General features: G+C 41.4%; 2 protein-coding genes across 2 annotated transcripts in view; one reads left to right on the forward strand and one right to left on the reverse strand.

The window, feature by feature from the left end:
* The window catches only part of LOC138945347 (uncharacterized), a 546,160-nt gene that overhangs the window by 246,911 nt on the left and 278,596 nt on the right, over positions 1–20,653 (forward strand). The gene's annotated exons all lie outside the window — the stretch shown is intronic.
* LOC138945343 (glycerol kinase 5-like) overlaps positions 13,834–20,653 on the reverse strand; it is a 35,676-nt gene continuing 28,856 nt past the window's right edge. Inside the window, exons 10-16 of the mRNA XM_070316770.1 lie at positions 19,979–20,105; positions 19,500–19,604; positions 18,944–18,994; positions 18,439–18,482; positions 17,829–17,992; positions 15,271–15,404; positions 13,834–14,413 (exon numbers count right to left, since the gene is read on the reverse strand). Coding sequence (XP_070172871.1) covers positions 14,268–14,413; positions 15,271–15,404; positions 17,829–17,992; positions 18,439–18,482; positions 18,944–18,994; positions 19,500–19,604; positions 19,979–20,105 — 771 coding nt within the window. The 3' untranslated portion in view covers positions 13,834–14,267. The remainder of the gene's footprint in view (positions 14,414–15,270; positions 15,405–17,828; positions 17,993–18,438; positions 18,483–18,943; positions 18,995–19,499; positions 19,605–19,978; positions 20,106–20,653) is intronic.

Here is a 20,653-nt window from a genome sequence, read left to right on the forward strand (position 1 = left end):
TTCTTGTTATTGCTCAAATTGAGAGCCAGTGAAAACTTAGTATGAACTGCAACACATGTATATTCAATTGGCAAGAGATTTTTCTGTTGCAAGTTACCGTTTCAGCATCATCTTGAAACCGCATGCGTATATGTTCATAGTTGAGTCTGTTATTATATTGAAGAGACTGTACCATAGATTACAATTCACATTTATATTGAAGATAATTTTCACAGTGTTTTCGCCATCAATTTTTTCTTTGAAGCCATGAATGAATGTTGCAGTGTGAACTTGTTAGACAATAGACGCTTTCCGGAAATATACACAACAGTTTACGATTTATTGAGGCAATGATCACTACCCCCGAGAGATTGCTGACAACGTGTTTTTCCTGAGGTCATGTGAGATTTGCTTAAGGTCGAGGTCATGTGAGTATGGGAAACAAGCATGTTCAGCAATCACTGCAGCCCATCGCTTGTGATTCGTGGCTCCGATGAGCAAATGTTCGAAAGAAAAAGGCATCATATTCATATATATCGAGCAGACACTGAATAACATACACATGCAGGCATGAAAATTCTCCGTATTGAAAAAGAAGTAGATTTGCTCTCAAATGAGCACCAGATTGCTTCATTTTGTATGTATTTTGGGGCCATGTTTGAATCCAATTTTAAGGCTCAGATAGCCCCAGATTGCACCAAATTGCACCCTTGAAAAAAACAATTCCGGGGGCGCATGCCCCCGGACCCCCCTAGAAGTCTTGGCGGTTCGCGCCTGCGAAACTTGGTGCTATGTGCCTTCGAATTTTTTTTTCAGTATTTTTTTTTTTTCAGTTTTCATGCCTGACATGGTAGTCAGTTACTCGCTCGGAATGCTGGTTTTAACTGGGCAACCAAGTCTTATTGTTTGATCCACTGAAGTGGGGTGCAACTTTTCCACAATGCTTGGAAATCTCGACAGTTATTCGAACATTGTCTATTGGTTGATGAATTTTGTAATTAGCATAGCTTCTGGTCACGGGTTCGAATCCAGGCCATTAGGGACATGGCTGAACTTTAATTAATGACTCGGTGACAGTATCCATGTCCCATCCTCGTGTCATTGCCTTGGCATGTACAGGCATGCTACTTTTCCGGTAATTGCCGGAAATCCGGTAAAGCCGTTTTCAAAATCCGGTAAAGTCAAATTTATTCCGGTGAAGTTGAAAAATTTCCGCAAAAACGATCCGTGTGAATATCGCGCAACGCGACCGGGCGCCGGTCTCAATGAAGCCAGCGCACGCGCGTTGCCCGTCATTGGTCTTGCCGTTCTGAATCTAGAACGTTCCCAATCTAGTTCTGCGGATGTAGGCCGTCGTTTTTGGCGAAATGTTTCGCCCAGATATTGTACAGAGAAATTCGCCGGGACCATTTGATTCCGAGCGTGAAGAACAAATGGAGTTGGGCTTGGCTTGAAAACACCTTCCCGCCGGGAAAAAAGAAGGCTGACACGAAGAAGAACGAATCCGGCAAAAGCGGCAAAAAGAACTGTGCCTTCTTTGACTTGTGAGAGACTACTCTTCCTTGCATTTGTTTTTTTGCAGTAACCTTTTTCAATGCTTTTGTGACTTGTAAACCCTTTTCATGTGTACCGTATTTGACGGATTACAAGACGCACCGTTTTATAAGCCGCACCCCCGACTTTTAACAATAAAATTGGGACGAGCCACGTATAGGCCGCGTCACTATATTAGCCGCCGTCGAAAAAAATATAATCAGATCGTGTCAATCAATCAAAACAACCAGGCAAACGAAAGTATGGTATTTGACGAAATCGGCTCCGAGAATAAACAAGTGAAACAAAGAAGAAAAGTGAAAAAGTTTGAAGAAAAATATCACACACACAATTTGTAACCAACACACACATGTAGTCCCGCCCGGAATAAGCTTTTTGGCTCACGTAAGTGTAGCCTATGCGATGCTAACTTTTGTCTGTCTGTGCGTGCGTGCGTGTGTGTGTGTGTGATAGAAACTTTAACATTTCCGAGTCTATGGATAAAGCTCGCATAAGAAGATTACGTCTCGGTCAAAAGTGTTTGACGTGTGTGATAGAAACTTTAACATTTGAAGACGTCACATTATTACGTAAGAGGGTTAGACGTCACGCGAAGGAATTACTGAAATTCTCGGTCATTGTTATTGTGAGCGGGCCGAGACTAGTTGGCAGATCTAGTGTCTCGCTTTCTTGCACAGTTTCACCTATGCTTACTGTGTGTGTGTGTGTGTGTGTGTGTGTGTGTGTGTGTGTGTGTGTGTGTGACGGAGTGATTGAGTTTGTGTTACTGTTTGTCGATTTCTTACGTGAGCCTTGAAGGCTTCGCCTCTTGTTTGGGATGATTTACGACTTTTGCGCACATTTCGAGCAGACGAAAACACAACATGGCGGCTCTCGCTCCTCCAACTATCGCAAGACACAAAAAACGAAATCTCGCGCGCGCGAGAGCCTGATACATCCGGTGTTTCTCTGTACGCTATCTTGTCACGACGACTTGTTGACAAACGAAGATTCGCGAAAGAAAGAGAAAAGCGCCGAGTCTTGAGTAGAGAGCTAATAAAGTACCGGTAATCGCTAATCGAGCGAAATGAAAATCCGCGGCGACTTCCATTAGGTGAATGCTATTCAAGTTTAGGTAACGTTTTAGCCGCATCTTTTTATAAGCCGCAATGCGATTTTTTTTTTTTAAAAGTCGCGGCTTGTAGTCCGTCAAATACGGTACCTCCAAACTGGTGAAAACACCACTACTGTAGGACCCCCCTGGCCCTGGTTGGCTTGCCTGCTTTGCAGGCTCAGGCTTGTGGCTTCGCCACTGCGCGCTACTTTCAGGTAAAACCATTTTGGGCCTTTAGCATGCCTGCATGTAAAAGACCTCGGGTCAATTTGTCAGAAACGCAGGTGGCTGATTACACCTTAACTCAAACACATCATCTCATCAATAGCATGACGGCCCCATTAGTGTTGTAAAGTCGAGGGAGACAGTGGCATTGGGCGAGTTCTAGTCAAAGTATGAAAAAGTTATCCGTAGCGAATAACCATAGCAGGTCCAATGTGGGAGTTTTGACCTGAGAGGATGTTAATCTTAAAGAACGAACGAACAAACAAGAAAGAGTTCAAATTCATGCACAAATCCAAGGTAGTGAATAAACGGTAGCATTATTTTGCGTTAGATGAATGCATTGTTGTATATATTGTTTGTGTGTATCATCATATTCTCCACAACGTTTTGTCTTAATGCTGAGCTTTGTGTACAAAAATAGATGAACAGTTGTCTTTAGGAAAACTATCGCATCGCCGCTTATCTGTTTAGCTGCAGTTAGTTTTGCTGCATTTTTTGTGCAAACGGCCATAGATTTTAGATTTCAAAGTCGTCATTTTTTCCGACATGCAATATTTGCCATAATGCTCTCTATTTTACTCTTCGGACTGTCTGTCTGTTTTAGACTTTCACAAATTGATGTGAGTACCGTAGTTATCTGTGGAAATGGCTTGTGTCCGTAGAAACATTCGGTGACTCCAAATTCCACGTGCAGCGGTACTTGCGATGAAGAGACATCCTTAGGAGTAACCAGTCGCGTCCCTACATTGCAGGTGGCCTGTTATTACAGGGAAATGTTGGTCAAGGTAATAGTTGATAGGACAACAGAAAGTACAGTCGAACCTGCCCTGGTGACCCCGCCTTTCGATACCACAAACATCAACCAACCTCATAGGATCACCAACAACAACAAAAATTTCCCCTCTATAATTCACCTTTCCACACCATTAGCACACTGTCTATAACGACCACTTTTGGTTGGTGCCAATTGGATGGTTCTTGCAGACAGGTTCGACTATATATATATATATATATATGTATAGGTTACAACACGAGTGGTTTTTTATATGGCTTGTATTTCAGTCAAGACCCAGCGGATGAATATCATCGGGAGACACGAGCCTTTGGCGAGTGGCTCTCGATTGATATTCCCGCTGGGTCTTGACTGAAATACAAGCCATATAAAAAACCACGAGTGTTGTAATCTGTATATCCCATTCTACCATCAAACACAAAGTGTAGACTACTAGCGGCACTGTTGCGATCTGTGGAGTGTGAAACAGTGTTTTCAGCGAGACTTGGCCTTTTTGCAACCTTAAACTAAGTGACCGTCGCTGAAAAAATAAAACGAATGAGTGCATCTATAAGTACGCGGTAACACTACTTTCAGACCGTTTAAAAGCTTTAAGTAAAGGTTCATAAGTTGCAAGAAAGTAATGAAGTCGTATAGAAATCCATTTAGTTGAAGCGCACAATTCTTTTGCGTTTCAGGTCGGCGGAACGGGGAAACCGGTTTGGCCCCCATTTGGCTTACTCGACTCGATTCAGAATCGATTCCACGTTGTTTTTTTCGAACGCATTATTATACAATTAGTCTTATTGACAGAGAAGCAAATTTTAGGGAACACATATGTAGATTTAACCATTTGCTCCCTATTTGAAATGTATCTACATGTTTTGCGAGTGTGTTTGCATGAACCTAAACTGGTATGGGTGCGAGGAAAACAGGACCCAAGTCTGTCACCGCCGCTTGATTGCATTTTGAAAGAATATGACTGGATTACGGAAAAATACACACATGTTAAGTTCTTAGATACCTTCATCGCCAATGTGGACTTACTGCAGAGCCAGGCAAAAGAGTAGACTTGCTCGCAAAACACGTGAAACAGCTGATGATAGCGAAGCCCAACCGTGCCAGGTAAGGACGGTCTGACAGATTCTCAAAAGTCGTCTGCTAACGAAGCAAGGGGAGGGTACTCGTGTTTTTGTTTTGGTTCGCTAGCATCTGGTTATCTTGTAAGTTGAATGTTCGTTTTTTCCCACCTGCATTGCTTTCATAATGAAAGAAACGTTTGCTTATTGCATCTCATACATCAGATCAGTTCTGAGATTCATTTTTGCGTGCAACTGATATGGTTTTCTGAGCCGTGCAATACGATTTTGGAACTTCATACAAATGTGTCACATTGTTCGGCGCGAGGTCAAAGGTCGGGAGCAAAGTAGTTCTTCGCCCAAATCGGAATCTGCACTATCATATATTTTTTTGAGTCCATGATGTATTTATTGAGCTATAAAAATACAACATATATACCCATACTGAAGTAACAGAGACAAAGAAGGGAGGTCATGGGATATATATATATATATCCTCTCATCGGATGGGTCTCAAATCGCAAGCACCACAGTTGTATCATAGCTGCGCTTAGTTTTCAGATATGAAGTAGACTAACTGTCTGTAGTGAACTGTTGTGCGTAAATTACTGTTGTCTCACTGTTGCATTGGGAATAGACGAATTCAGGAAATAAGTCAGGTCTGTATGGGTCAGGGCCCTGGTCCACGTGTGGAGACATTAAGGCGCTGCTCACTAGTGATTGGCCTATAATGTCACATGGGAAAGCTTGCCTAATGTTTCCAAGAGAAACCATGCACTAGCTCTTTCAAAACCCATACAAACCCAACAGTTATTTCTGAACATGTTATGTGGGTAGGCTTTTTATTGTTTTTGTGATGAAGTCGGCCATTTTTACTATTCTGAGGTAATAAGCAGAAGTGACAGTGCAGAATAAAACCTGACATAATGGATTTTTGTTTCACCAAAATGAGATTTAAATTTCATGTATAATTAGAACAAAGACTGCTGAAGAAAATGCAACAAACAAACAAAACAAAAAAACATTAACCCAGATATATTCGGTTTCAATCTTTTCAATTCCTGAGAATGGCAATCTAGAGCCTAAATTTGGGATGACATTTATTGATGAATTTGTGAGCCTAATTGTCCGTTGTTGTTGTTGTGTTGTATTGTTCTATTTAATTACTGTATGTATAAAAGCAAGAAACGAGATTGGGGCCACATAATGTTACTGCACATGTGTTCTTTTTGCATCAGTGACAAAACAGTGATCTAAGTAGAATTGCGTGTTAACATTAAATTGCAATATTAGTGTTTTCAGTTTATGTTAAATCTTGTTGACTCAACAACAAAAATCCATTGATTTAAGTATAATCAACAACCTTTTTTCTGGCTCAATCCATCCTTCCTTTCCTCTTATCTTTTTTTCTCTCTCAACTGCTAATTTTGCAAAGATTGTCAGCTGTTCAGACTCTCATTGCTGTGGAGGTGGAAGCTGTTCATTAGGTTAAAAGCACAATCAAAATCATGTACTGATATCAAGCGTTATCAAATCAAATTTACTCAAAATCTTATAAATTAAATCAAAATAATTGTAGCACGGAAGAGAAATTCAAAAAAAAAAGAAGAAAGGAAAAATGAGTATCAAAATGGAAGGTCGATCAGTACCTCATTGCAATAAAAAGGGTGGGGGGGGGGGGGGGGTGTCAATGGACTTCTCTTCATATTTATATAATCCTCAAGTATCAAAAGATAGAATAATTTCAGTTATTGAAACATTTTCAAAGTGCTAAAATATTTATGGAGCAAATTGAAAAATATAATAATTGAAACGAAACGCGTCGCTAATGGTCTGGCTTCATTAAACAGTGTATGGACAGTACCATTTTGAACTGCCTTTCGTATATTCTGGAGTGGCAAATGGTCGACTAGAGAATGGTGGCTGGTTTTAACAGAGTAGAAGAATTTAACCTTTCTGAAACCCTTTTAGTGGACTTCAATGTATCGTCGCGATATAACCTTCGTGGTTGAAAACGACGTAAAACACCAAATAAAGAAATAAAGAAAGACTTCAATGTACTTTTCTAATGTAGGTTCTGATGCAACTATACATACAGTGGAACCCCCCATGTAAGACCTCCAAAATTCTGAGAAAATCAGGTCTTAAAAAGGAGGGAGTCTTAAATTAAAAGGGGTGTAAATTTACAGAGGTTTGATAAACAAAACGTCTGAGAAAATACAGGGTCTTAAAAGGGAGGAAGTCTAGTACATTGGGGGAGTCTAAAAGGGGTGTACATTTATAGGGGTTTAATGAACTAAACGTCTGAGAAAACACAGGGTCTTAAAAGGGGGGTTCCACTGTATTAGTAAACTTCATAATCAGATGGTGCCCTTAGAACTTGCAGGACTATGTATGTTTCTCAGAGCCGTCGCGATATAACCTTGAATGGTTGAAAACGACGTTAAACACCAAATAAATGTAATAAAGAAAGAAAGAAAGATGTTTCTCAGAGGTATCATAATCTGCCAAAAACCACGCAAACTCATAATTATGATTAAGTGCTGGTGTATTCGTTTTCTGTTAATTACCTCAGCAAAGTCATTGGCATGGGTGGGATTCTTCCGGTATATGCCGGAAATCCGGATTCGTAATGTCTGTGGTGACGTACGTTTGGTTGTTAATTATACAAATCCTTCAGGATTCATGACATTTTTTAGTCCCACCCATGCATTGGCATTCCTATTTTGAATACTTATGCTTGTGCAAAAGACCACTCGATTTTATGCAATTGGTTAAGCGTTGACTTTGTTGATTTTACAATGTTTTTAAACAAATTTCTTGAGATGCCATCAAAGTTGGTTTTGCTACTGTCAGAAGCTGTTTTTGTTATGTTAATTTATGCACATAATGTATGACTATGAGGCATGAATTATGGTGGAATCTAATTAGTGCAATTTATTGTTTGTGCATGGTTGTAACTTTTTGTGGCCATCTAAATGGTGTTGGCTCAGTAGTTGTATATTGTACTTTTATTTGTAAACAGGGCTGATCCCCAAAGTGCGCGTCCCTGCAGCATCCTATACGCACTAGAAGCCAAAAACACGTACTAAAAATGAATGGAGGCGGTCCCGGGACGCACTAAACTTTGATAGAGCAATGGACAGAAAAGACACTTCACAGTACACTGACTAATGCATGACATTAATGTTTTATAAGTGTACCCAGACTTTTCGGGTTTTGGACCCTTGGGACCATCTAAAATTCTACAGTGGGGGTCCGTGGACCCTCTAAAAATTGAAAGTGGGGGTCGCGTGACCCTCTAGGAGGGGCGTCCGTGCTGGTAAATATTTCTATGGTACACTTGAGTGGCTGCTGAGCCCAGTTGCTAAGATAAACAATGAGACTGATTAGTTTGCAGCAGACATTTGAGTTATACGTACTACTGTTAGCTTGATTGTGCAAGATGTGGTGTTGTTCAGTACAAAGTTGCTGGATTTTTTTGTTTTATACTAGCTCTGAGTTGCTGATCAAATACTGTAGGTTTCTGAATTTCTGGTGTATGTGTGTTTCTGTGATAACAGGAATTTTAATAATTTATTCTTGTTTAACTTAATTTACGCATTGATACATGTGTAAATGTTCTATCATTAATTTGCATATAATTTGTGCATTTTCCGTAAAATTATCCCAACGTACATTCATCCCGACAGTCAAACATGTCACCCTCTTGGTGATTAAGTTTTCGGTAGTAGGGGTAACTACCCCCCGCGGGTTAGGGGGAAGAATTTACCCGATGCTCCCCAGCATGTCGTAAGAGGCGACTAACGGATTCTGTTTCTCTTTTTACCCTTGTTAAGTGTTTCTTGTATAGAATATAGTCAATTTTTGTAAAGATTTTAGTCAAGCAGTATGTAAGAAATGTTAAGTCCTTTGTACTGGAAACTTGCATTCTCCCAGTAAGGTCATATATTGTACTACGTTGCAAGCCCCTGGAGCAATTTTTTGATTAGTGCTTTTGTGAACAAGAAACAACTGACAAGTGCATGGCTCTATCCCATCTCCCCCCTTTCCCCGTCGCGATATAACCTTCGTGGTTGAAAACGACGTTAAACACCAAATAAAGAAAGAAAGGTTATTTGTCAGAGGAAAAGCAAGGGTCTTCACTCTTTCACAACCCATGCAGATTTATTTTCACAAATTGTCTATTGCAGGTTTGAGTTATAATTATGAGGAAGTGTTATATTTGAATGCAATTTTTTCTGTGAAAAATGCTTTCCTTTGTATCGAAATGTATCATTTGTGGGCTGTAACTTTAGGACTGCCATGTGTCCGTGTTGTTACTTTGTAGAATTATATGTTGAAGAAATAGGGCTGGAAATGAACAGCAAAACATGGATTAAAAAAGTCTGTGTCATTTATTTGTGGGTGTCACCGATTTTTGTGTGTGATTTAAACAAAAATTGTTTATCTGTTTGTCCTTTTTACATTTAGTCAAGTTTTGACTAAATGTTTTAACATAGACGGGGAATCGAGACGAGGGTCGTGGTGTATGTATGTGTGTGTGTCTGTGTGTGTGTGTGTGTGTAGAGCGATTCAGACAAAACTACTGGACCGATCTTCATGAAACTTGACATGAGAGTTCCTGGGTATAATATCCCCACACGTTTTTTTCGTTTTTTCGATAAATTTCTTTGATGACGTCATATTCTGCTTTTTGTGATTGTTGAGGCAGCACTGTCACGCCCATCCTGAGCTCAGGTCAAAATGAGTTCGGCTCATTCTATCCCTGACAGGATGCCTTGGTTTTCCTTGTCTGGCGAGGAAATTGATAATGATTTTTCATGGTGTTATTTTTAAATTACAAAGGAATTGATATGTAAGACAGTTTCAAGCAATCTATTTTTCGCGGCTGTATTTACTGTGCAAACAACTCTAAATATGGCAAAAGTGTCACGTGATAATCAACCGTTTGGTTTCAGCGCTCGCTGGAGCAGACGATTTTTTCTGTAGTGATGCAACCATATATTACGGTCTCCTTCCGGCAGCAGTCCCAAAATTTCGACTTGTTTTGACCTTAGAACGATGTCTTTATCATAACTGTGAAGAACAGAACGGAGATCACTGTCGAAGTCGGCCAATCTGCCATTATTTTCGTCTCGCGAACACTGCTCGCGAACAACATATGGGAGATAACTCTGTATTCTTGTTTTGATAGATTCGCGTAGGACTTTAGCGTCTGGTCAGAGAGATAACTGGCAATAGCCGTGGAGCGATGATTATCAGAATGCGTCAAGCAATGTTTGACTCAGTCCAGACTTTGGTATTGCATTTCAGCTCAGAAGCTTAAAAATTAGTTAATTAGTTTGCTCATTAAAGTTGTCATTAAAAACGATTTTTCACTTACAGATTAAAACATCATTGCACTTTATTCCTCGTTTTCTCCTGAATTAAAAAATATATAGATATGTTATGTTTACTTGAAAAACTCGCTCAGAATTAAAGAAAATACGTCGAGTATAATGTTCGCATGCTTCGCGGAGACAAGCGTGACCCGTCACAGTGTTCAGGGAAGTTTAGCCGAGTCTATCTAAATGTAGTCTCGGCGATGACTGGTTTTTGGTGTTTATAATCTCTTAGTTTGATACCTACAGATTGACTAAATGTGTTTATATCGCTTCACGCGACTTGTTACATTTAGTCAAGTTTGGATTTTGTTTTTTTCAGAAAGAATGACTTTTTTCGTAATTTTTATGCTCCAACCGGATAAAAGAACTTAATTCACTCTTAAAAATCAACAACAAAGACAGAAAAAAACAAGAAAAATAAATAAATAAATAAATACAAATAAATAAGTAAATAAATGAATAAGAAGAAAAAAAGGAAAAAGAAAAGAAGTGCAAATACTTTTTTTTTATGGCGACACATACCAATGCATAGTTTTGGTGAGGATCTCCTCCTTTGTGTATGTGTCACAGTGTGTGTGTGTGTGTGTGTCATTGTGTGTGTCACTGTGTGTGTGTTTCACAGTGTGTGTCAGTGTGTTTGTGTCAGTGTATGTGTGTTTGTGTCACAGTGTGTGTGCGTGTCGGTCTGTGTGTGTGTTTGTGTCACTGTGTGTAATAGTGTGTGTGTCACTGTGTGTAATAGTGTGTGTGTCACTGTGTGTAATAGTGTGTGTGTCGCAGTGTGTGTTAGTTAGCTGTTGCTTTTTGGATCCAACGGACCATTTAGGCCAAATCAGGACCCCCGCAGTATGTGTGTATAGGCCTGTTAGCTCCATATGCCTTAATAGTACTAGTAGTTTTAATCAAAGGATAATATTACTTGTAACTCGTGTCAGCCAAAGAAAGTAAATAAACCATCCACAACCTATTCGTATACCGAGCAACAAAAGATACGCGAACAAATTCTGCATTTTTTTATTGAAAAAATATTGCACATTAACCTGAGAGTTCAAAACACAAAAGTCTGATGCATACATGAGGCATGCTATAATGAAGCTGACATGTGTTTATGTTGATGCCGTGACTGTCTCAACACACGTTGCAAGCAGGTTTCATGTGGATATAGAATATTTATCACTTGAAATTAGTGAATAAAGTATAGATGAAGACATCTTTGCTCTGAGGGTACCACTTTCAGACCTGCGTAATTGGGAACCCGTTTTGCACTTGGAGTATTAATTCTCAAGCAAACTTGATGCATTTTCAAAAACATGAGCGTACTCCGCACACCATGTGAACATTCATGATTAAAACATGCTTCACACGCGTCTGTCGCACCGTTAATTAATATCTGTTTTAAAGGCATACTAACGCACTCCCGTGTTTACAAAGTGTAGTTTGCCCACAATCGATGTCAAACGCACCATAAGACCATATAATGACGATACGTCACCATGCGCGGACCATAATACATGCATTACAGCTTGTTCTAGCCTCTGAAAAAGTGAGGATGTCAACAAAGCCGCGGTGTTCTCTCCCTTGCATCAACGTTACATGTGTTGCCAAATCTATAAATAGGACGATCCAGATCAAAATGAAAATTCAAATATCTCAACATTTAAGGGGTCCTAGACCACAATATTTTGCAGGGAACTTAATTTAGTCTGTCTCCAGCTGTTGGTAAAGCAATTAGCGTGTATTATATAAGTCATCGAGTACATATGGCTTTAAACAAATTACTTCCTTCAATGTTTACTAACAAAAACTGTAATCATGTGTCAAAATACTGGATCAGCTTCGGGATACCCTTGTGAAGACAAGTAGTCTAGGAATTTTTCTCCTCGCATTTTTTTCCACTGACCGACTTCTGCTCGTATTCTAGTCAATCATGCGTACAAAATACGGCGAAATCGTATGGGTTCCCAGGTCTGCACTTTACTGAAGGTATCACAAACAGGCAATCACCAATTTTACAAAAACATTAAAAAAAATTATAAAATACACGCCATTGTCACATGCAATTTATGAAGAACACTACACTTACTTTCATTCGAAACACACATTTATTCCTTATAATAGATATGTAAATGACACATTGCTTAATGCTGAGATATTGAGGAAGGCCCCCCGCGGGTTAGGGGGAAGAATATACCCGATGTTCCCCAGCATGTCGTAAGAGGCTTTTGTGAACAAGAAACAATTGACAAGTGGCTCTATCCCATCTCCCCCGTTTCCCCCTCGCGATATAACCTTCATGGTTGAAAATGATGTTAAACACCAAATAAAGAAAGAAAGATATTGGGGAAGTGAAATGTCCATGCCATTTTTTCTTGTGCATTTCACATGATCGGCAATAGATAATAGATAATACTAAAAAAAATTAAAAAAATAAAAAGCACACATCATGATTATAACATCACAAAAATACAATTTAAAATTGTGATGAGGAAAGCTCATGAAAATCAATATAATTCCCTAGTTCAAACAGCTATAGACAAAACAAAAATTATTTTTTAATTCCATTGTTCATTGTTTTTCATTTTTAATCATCATCTCTTGTACCCCCCGCGGGTTAGGGGGAAGAATTTGCCCGATGCTCCCCAGCATGTCGTAAGAGGCGACTAACAGATTCTGTTTCTCCTTTTACCCTTGTTAAGTGTTTCTTGTATAGAATATATATAGTCAATTTTTGTAAAGATTTTAGTCAAGCAGTATGTAAGAAATGTTAAGTCCTTTGTACTGGAAACTTGCATTCTCCCAGTAAGGTCATATATTGTACTACGTTGCAAGCCCCTAGAGCAAATTTTTGATTAGTGCTTTTGTGAACAAGAAACAATGAACAAATGCATGCTCTATCTCATCCCACCCCCCCCCCCCCCCCCACCCCCCCCCCCCCCCCCCCCCCCCTGTGCTAGAAAAAAAGAAGAAGAAAAAGAACACAAGTGACCTTGATTCTTCTCACTCTCGGACTAACGTCAGCACAAACACAGTGTCTTCTCTTGTTTGGAGATCTGGTAGGGTCGATGATCGTGGGCTCATTCTAGTCCTTCCAAGTCAACATCATCGTCTTCACTGTCGTCTCCACTCTCAGCTTCTTCTGGAAGAAAACTCGCGGGCACATACCGAAACATTGTCTGCAGCTTCGTTTTCAAGATATTTCAAGGCTATTAGTTTGTACGAGCGTATGTCACTGTAAAGGATTTGTGCTTCGGCATGGCTGAACATAGAGAAGTGTTAAACACTCATTAAAAAACGTCACTGAACGACTTCACTGTGGGACATGACGTAATTTTATTCCACCCCCCCACCCCACCCAAAAAAAGGAGAACCATCGAACAGTGTGCACCAATCGTAGATATAGGAGGCCGACTGTCCTAAAACTTGTTTTCTTTAAACCGGGGTGGGCGTTTGCTAGGTATTGACCCCTCTGCCCAACTTTTGGCCAAAAGTGGGGGGTGGGCATTTGCTAGATACTGGGCGTTCGCTAGGGATTTTACCGTATCAGTAAACATGCAGTCGCTCCAATTTTACCAAAGATGCAAAAGGCACAGTGGAATTTCGCACGACATTTAAATGACTTTCACAGCCTGTTGACATTCAGTGAGAAACTGCAATATTCAATAAAGTGCATCAAGCCATCATATAATATACAGCGGAAACCCCTTTTCAACAACCCCCCCCCCCCCCCCCCCCCCTTTCCCTCCTCTCAATTTAAGACTTCTTCTTCTTCTTCTTCTTCTGCGTTCGTGGGCTGAAACTCCCGCGTACACTCGTGTTTTTGCACGAGTGGAATTTTACGTGTATGACCGTTTTTATCCCGCCATTTAGGCAGCCATACGCCGCTTTCAGAGAAAGCATGCTGGGTATTTTCGTGTTTCTATAACCCACCGAACTCTGACATGGATTACAGGATCTTTTCCGTGCGCACTTGTGCTTGCGTGTACACACGAAGGGGGATAAGCCACTAGCAGGTCTGCACATAAGTTGACCTGGGAGATCGGAAACATCTCCACTCTTAACCCATCAGGCGCCTGCGGTCGGGATTTGAACTCGCGACCTTCCGATTAGGAGGCCGATGTCTTATCCACTAGGCCACTGCGCCTGTTGTACAGGTAGGTAAGTATGCAGATAGCTGCACATTAGGGATGGTACCATTCCAAAGATCTGGCCAGCGCTCTCTTCCACAGGTGATAGGAGTCTCGTATACTCTCCCAGGTGGGTTGGGGTTTGAACACCTTGTCACTTTTCCTCATGGCGCACAGCTCCTCTTTATTCTGCCATACACCTGGGTGAAAAACAGAAGAAATATACACCTAGGGGACAAGACTGACTGTGGGTGAGATGAACAAAGTGGAAAAACAGAAGAAATATACACCTAGGGGACAAGACTGACTGTGGGTGAGATGAACAAAGTGGAAAAACAGAAGAAATATACACCTAGGGAACAAGACTGACTGTGGGTGAGATGAACAAAGTGGAAAAACAAAAGAAATCTGTACTCTGACCAATACAAGGACAGCTTCTTCTTCTTCAGCGTTCCAGAATTTTCTGGTTACGTGTGAGCTCGTTTGCCCATTTGGGTTCCCCACACTATACTCTAGTATAGTCAGCTTCACTCCGCTTTCGTTGAGTAGGCATGCTGGGTATTTTCGTGTTTCCATAACCCACCGAACTCTGACATGGATTACAGGATCTTTTCCGTGCGCACTTGGTCTTGTGCTTGCGTGTACACACGAAGGGGGTTGAGTCACTAGCAAGTCTGCACATAAGTTGACCTGGGAGATCGGAAAAATCTCCACTCTTAACCCACCAGGCAGCAGCGACCGGGATTCGAACTCACGACCTCCCGATTAGGAGGCCGACGTCTAACCACCACGCCACTGCGCCCGTCACAAGGACAGCACACACATAAAAACATGTTTGGTCCTTGTATCGGTGAGTACAGATTTCTTTTGTTTTTCAACTTAAATACATTGACTACAATCAACGCAGTTCACTAACAATAACCAAACAAAAAACAAAACAAAAATGTCCAGACAAACAAAGAAAGAAAAGTACAAATATTAGCCCCAACCTGTTCTCAAACTCTAGTAAAAACGAGAATGAAGGAGGGAGGGCGGGGCAGACAGGCAACAAACTGACCTGAGGCTAGCCCAGCCAGGAAGGCTGCCCCCAGACTGGTCATGTCGGCATGGGATGAGCGGTCAATGTCCTGACTGACCACGTCGGCCATCATCTGCATCAGGAAGTCGTTGTTGCACACCCCTCCGTCTACCCTGCACACACATTCATTGGTTAGAAGACGATGCTCGGAAATAACTCTGTCAAGTTTGTATAGGTTGTGGAAGAGTTGCTTTCCCTTGTTTCCTTAGAAACAGGCAGGCCTACAATGTCACATGCAGCTTGCCTCAGTGTTTCTATGAAAAACCAAGGAAAAAACATTGGGAAAGCAACTTTTTCACAACCAATAAAAATACGACAGTTATTTCCTGAATTTGTCTATGACCCGAGCAATCTTTGCTGTCAGTAAACAGAAAATGAAGAAAGGTATACAGACAGTGAAATTCTCCTTTTAAGGCCCTGCAACCTGATTTGAGACCCACTACCCCACCCCTCCCTTCTTAATCAATCACACACACACTCACACACACACACACACACACACGCACACACACACGCACACACACAATCAATCAATCAATATGAGGCTTATATCGCGCGTATTCCGTAGGGATTTATTTTTTTATTTTTTTATTTTTATTTTATGCAATTTATATCGCGCACATATTCAAGGCGCAGGGATTTATTTATGCCGTGTGAGATGGAATTTTTTTACACAATACATCACGCATTCACATCGGCCAGCAGATCGCAGCCATTTCGGCGCATATCCTACTTTTCACGGCCTATTATTCCAAGTCACACGGGTATTTTGGTGGACATTTTTATCTATGCCTATACAATTTTGCCAGGAAAGACCCTTTTGTCAATCGTGGGATCTTTAACGTGCACACCCCAATGTAGTGTACACGTGCACACCCCAAAGAGCTATACTGTCTTTGATTTGTTCAGATTTTCTGTAAATGTAGCTCTATTTTCAAAACGCCCTCCTTTTCAAGGCCGAATTTGCTCACAAATAAAAATCCAAGCAACATCCCTGCTTCAAGATACCAGTACAGTGGAACTCCCTTTCTAAGTCCTCACAATTTAAATCTCAATCCCTTACAATAATACCCTGTTTTCTCAGACTTTCCATTCATAATCTCTGTAAACCTACCACCTGTATTTCAAGACTACCTCCTTTGTAAGGCCTCGTATTTTTGTTTCAGATGTCTTGAGGTCTTAAACAGAAGGGTTCCACTACATGTATACAACTAACCTTTCTTTCTTTATTTGGTGTTTAACGTCGTTTTCAACCGTTCAAGGTTATATCGCGACGGGGAAAAGGGGGGGGGGGGATGGGATAGAGCCACTTGTCAATTGTTTCTTATTCACAAAAGCGCTAATCAAAAAATTGCTCCAGGGGCTTGCAACGTAGTACAATATATGACCTTACTGGTAGAATGCAAGTTTCCAGTACAAAGGACTTAACATTTCTTACATACTGCTTGACTAAAATCTTTACAAACACTGACTATATTCTATACAAGAAACACTTAACAAGGGTAAAAGGAGAAACAGAATCCGTTAGTCGCCTCTTACGACATGCTGGGGAGCATCGGGTAAATTCTTCCCCCTAACCCGCGGGGGGTATACAACTAACCTGATATGTGACACAGGTATCTTCATTTCCAAGATGACAGCTATAGTTTCTAACCTTATTTATTTACGAGAATTTATATCGCGCACATATCTCACCACACGAGGCGACTCAAGACGCATGTTACCTATTAATGCCGTGTGAGATGGAATTTTTTACACAATATATCACGCATTCACATCGGCCAGCAAATCTCAAGCCTATGAGGGCGAGCATTCACCTTTTACGGCCTTTATTCCAAGTCACACGGGTATTTGATGGACATTTTTATCTATGCCTATACAATTTTGCCAGGAAAGACCCTTTTGTCAATCGTGGGATCTTTAACGTGCACACCCCAATGTAGTGTACACGAACGGATCTCGGTTTTTCGTCTCATCCTTATCCCCATTTTAAGACTCCTTTTTTGTAAGAGCTGGGTTTTTTTTCTCCAGATTTTCAAAGGTCTTAAAAAGAAGGGTTCCAATCTGTAAACAGTGGAACCCCCCTTTTACGACCACCAAAAATCGTGAGAAAATCAGGTCTTAAAAAGGAGGGAGTCTTAAAATGGGGGTAAATTCACAGAGGATATGAACAGGAAATCCCAAAAACTAAGGTCTTAAAAGGGAGGAAGTCTTAAATTGGGGGGTCTTTGTTTGTTTGTTTGTTTGTTTGCTTAACGCCCAGCCAACCACGAAGGGCCATATCAGGGCGGTGCTGCTTTGACATTTAACGTGCGCCACACACAAGACAGAAGTCGCAGCACAAACTTCATGTCTCACCCAGTCACATTATTCTGACACCGGACCAACCAGTCCTAGCACTAATCCCATAATGCCAGACGCCAGGCGGAGCAGCCACTAGATTGCCAATTTTAAAGTTTTAGGTATGACCCGGCCGGGGTTCGAACCCACGACCATTGAGGGGTCTTAAAAGGTGGGCTCCACTGTATACAACTGACCTGATATGTGACAAGGGTATCTTGGTTTCCAAGACGACGGTTTCATAGAGATCCTTGAAGCGAAATGCCAGTGAGTCCAGAATGGCGCGCACGATGTGTGCCTTGGTGGTGGCCAGCGTCATGCCAAACATGGCCGTCGTCGCCGTGTCATCGTTGATGGGGGCCTGTGACGGAGAACAAAGAACGAGAACAGTACAGTGGAATGACGGGCGCAGTGGTGTAGTGGATAAGACCTCCTAATCGGAAGGTCGTGAGTTCAAATCCCGGCTGAGGCCGCCTGGTGGGTAAAGGGTGAAGATTTTTCCGATCTCCCAGGTTTACGTATGTGCGGACCTGCTAGAGCCTTATCCCCCCTTCGTGTTAACATGCAAACACAAGACCAAGTGTGCATGGAAAAGATCCTGTAATCCATGTCACAGTTCGATGGGTAAAAGAAACATGAAAATACCCAGCATGCTTCCCCCCCAAATCGGCGTATGCTGCCTGAATGGTGGGGTAAAAATGATCATACATGTAAAAATCCACTCGCGGCGTGGGGGGTGGGTGGTGGGGGGGCGAGAGTAGTTAGGGGAGGGTTACTTGTTGACAAGAAAAGAGAACTCCTGCCTACCTGCAATCCACTGAATGCAGGCACGAAGCACACACCGTCAGAATCTGAAACAAGTATCAACACAGGAACATTCAGATCAGCAGAAAACAACAAGGACAGGGTCATTACCAATGGATGACAATAGGTGTCATAATATTGCTGGAGGTGACATTTAATCAAATGAGTCTCATTAATTACTTACAAGTAGTCCACTCACAGTATGTAATTATTGCCGACTTGAACTCCGGTTGTTTAATATTTCATTTATACATGTATTTGATATTTCCAACATAAAATTCACACAGTGGTACCTTGATAAATGTGTCACAGATCAAATAACCAAAGGGAAGTATAAATGGGAAGTATAAATGGGAAGTATAAATGGGAAGTATAAATGGGAAGTAATAAATGGGAAGTAATAAATGAGTCACAGCGTTTCTTCTTATCCTCCTTTCCTTATTTAGTGGCCTTGTTATCAGTGTCACTTTTATCATGAAAATTACATGCCGGTCTTCTAAATACTCACCTTCCACCGAAGACGCCATTGCACTTGTCTCAGATACATCGTCATACAAGCCTGGGTGACAAAACCAAACTGATATTGTGCAATTCAATATACATCGCATATTCCAGATGCAGCCTGAACACACAATAACAACAACAACAACAACAAGAAAAACCAGTGGATGGATGATGGATGTCGATGTTTGTAAGGTTGGTATTCACAAAACAGAAATAAAAGGCCTCGCGTTAAGGTTGGAGATTTTCCCGATCTCCTAGGTCAACTTATGTGCAGACCTGCGAGTGCCTTATTCCTCTTCGTGTGTACACGCAAGCACAAGAGTTCAGTGGGTTATAGAAACACGAAAATACCCAGCATGCTTCCCCCGAAAATGTCGTATGGCTGCCTGAATGGCGGGGTAAAAACGGTCATGCACATAAAAATGCCACTCGTGCAAAAACACGAGTTAACGTGGGAGTTTCAGCCCATGAACGAAGAAGAAGAAGAAAACAACAGTAACAAAAACAATCAAAACTTGACAAAATCAATTCTAGAAGTGACTGGCTTGAAAATGACTCACCAATTCTTTGTGCCCATTCCATGGTGTTTCCTGTGTCTGAGCAATGACCTTCAGCCATAAAGGTCATGTCCTTGCCAATCTTCCATGCAACCAATGGGTAGAGACCTGCATGAACATTAAAAAAAAAGTCACTGACTTGATAACTCTGCAGCTCACTTGACATGCTTTTCCAAAATGAATAAAAATGTAATGTGAACACACACACACACAACCCTCGATGCTGTTATATTTATGTTCAATAACATTTGCAAGGGGTTTTGTTTGTTTGTTTGGCTTTTACGTGTATGACCGTTTTTACCTCGCCATTTACGCAGCCACATGCCGCTTTCGGGGGATTTGAAAGGGGTATTTTGGGACTCTCCTTGATAAGAAAAAGGTACATTTGCCAGTTAAGGGGGGGGGGGGGGGGGTCCAGAACCAAGGTCAAGAAACTCCCCTAAGATCCATGATACATGAGGCCAACAGTTTATCTAACCCACCAGCCACAGACGCATGAGGTTTGTCTCCTGTGTTGATGTCAAGGAACGTTCCTGTCCCCAACGTGCATTTGACGTCGCCCAACTGAAAACAGCACTGGCCGAACATGGCCCCTTGCTGGTCTGCCACCTGTAGCAAACAATACTTTCATCTTTTTGCATACAATTGTGAAATCCTCAGGTTTTATACATGCAAAAAGAGCATGGAAAACTCTTGTGCAGCAATTTAGTGTGTGTGTGTGTGTGTGTGTGTGCATGCATGTGTGTGTGTGTGTGTGTGTGTGTGTGTGTGTGTGTGTGTGTGCGTGCGTGCGTGTGACAGTGCATGTGTGCGCATGCGTGTGTGTGACAGCTGCGTGTGTGTGTGTGTGTGTGTGTGTGTGTGTGTGTGTATGTCTGTGTGTGCATGCATGTGTGTGTGTGACAGTGCATGCATGTGTGTGTGTGCATGCGTGTGTGTTCTCTCTTATCCAGCTGCATCATCACTGTTTATGGTCAGCCTCATGCTGTCCTCAAAGGTTACCACATTATTAATAGACAAACTCCGGAAATAATTCTGTTGGCTTTGTATTCATGAATTTGTCCCGAGCAAACAGACGCAGCCCACTATCCACTATGCCCCCTATTAACGACATTGACTGTTAAATCGGGGAGCCTCAAACTGAGTGAGCGTCCCTT

Source organism: Littorina saxatilis, linkage group LG13, assembly GCF_037325665.1.
Source record: "Littorina saxatilis isolate snail1 linkage group LG13, US_GU_Lsax_2.0, whole genome shotgun sequence".
In the NCBI taxonomy this organism is placed as follows: Eukaryota; Metazoa; Mollusca; class Gastropoda; order Littorinimorpha; family Littorinidae; genus Littorina; species Littorina saxatilis.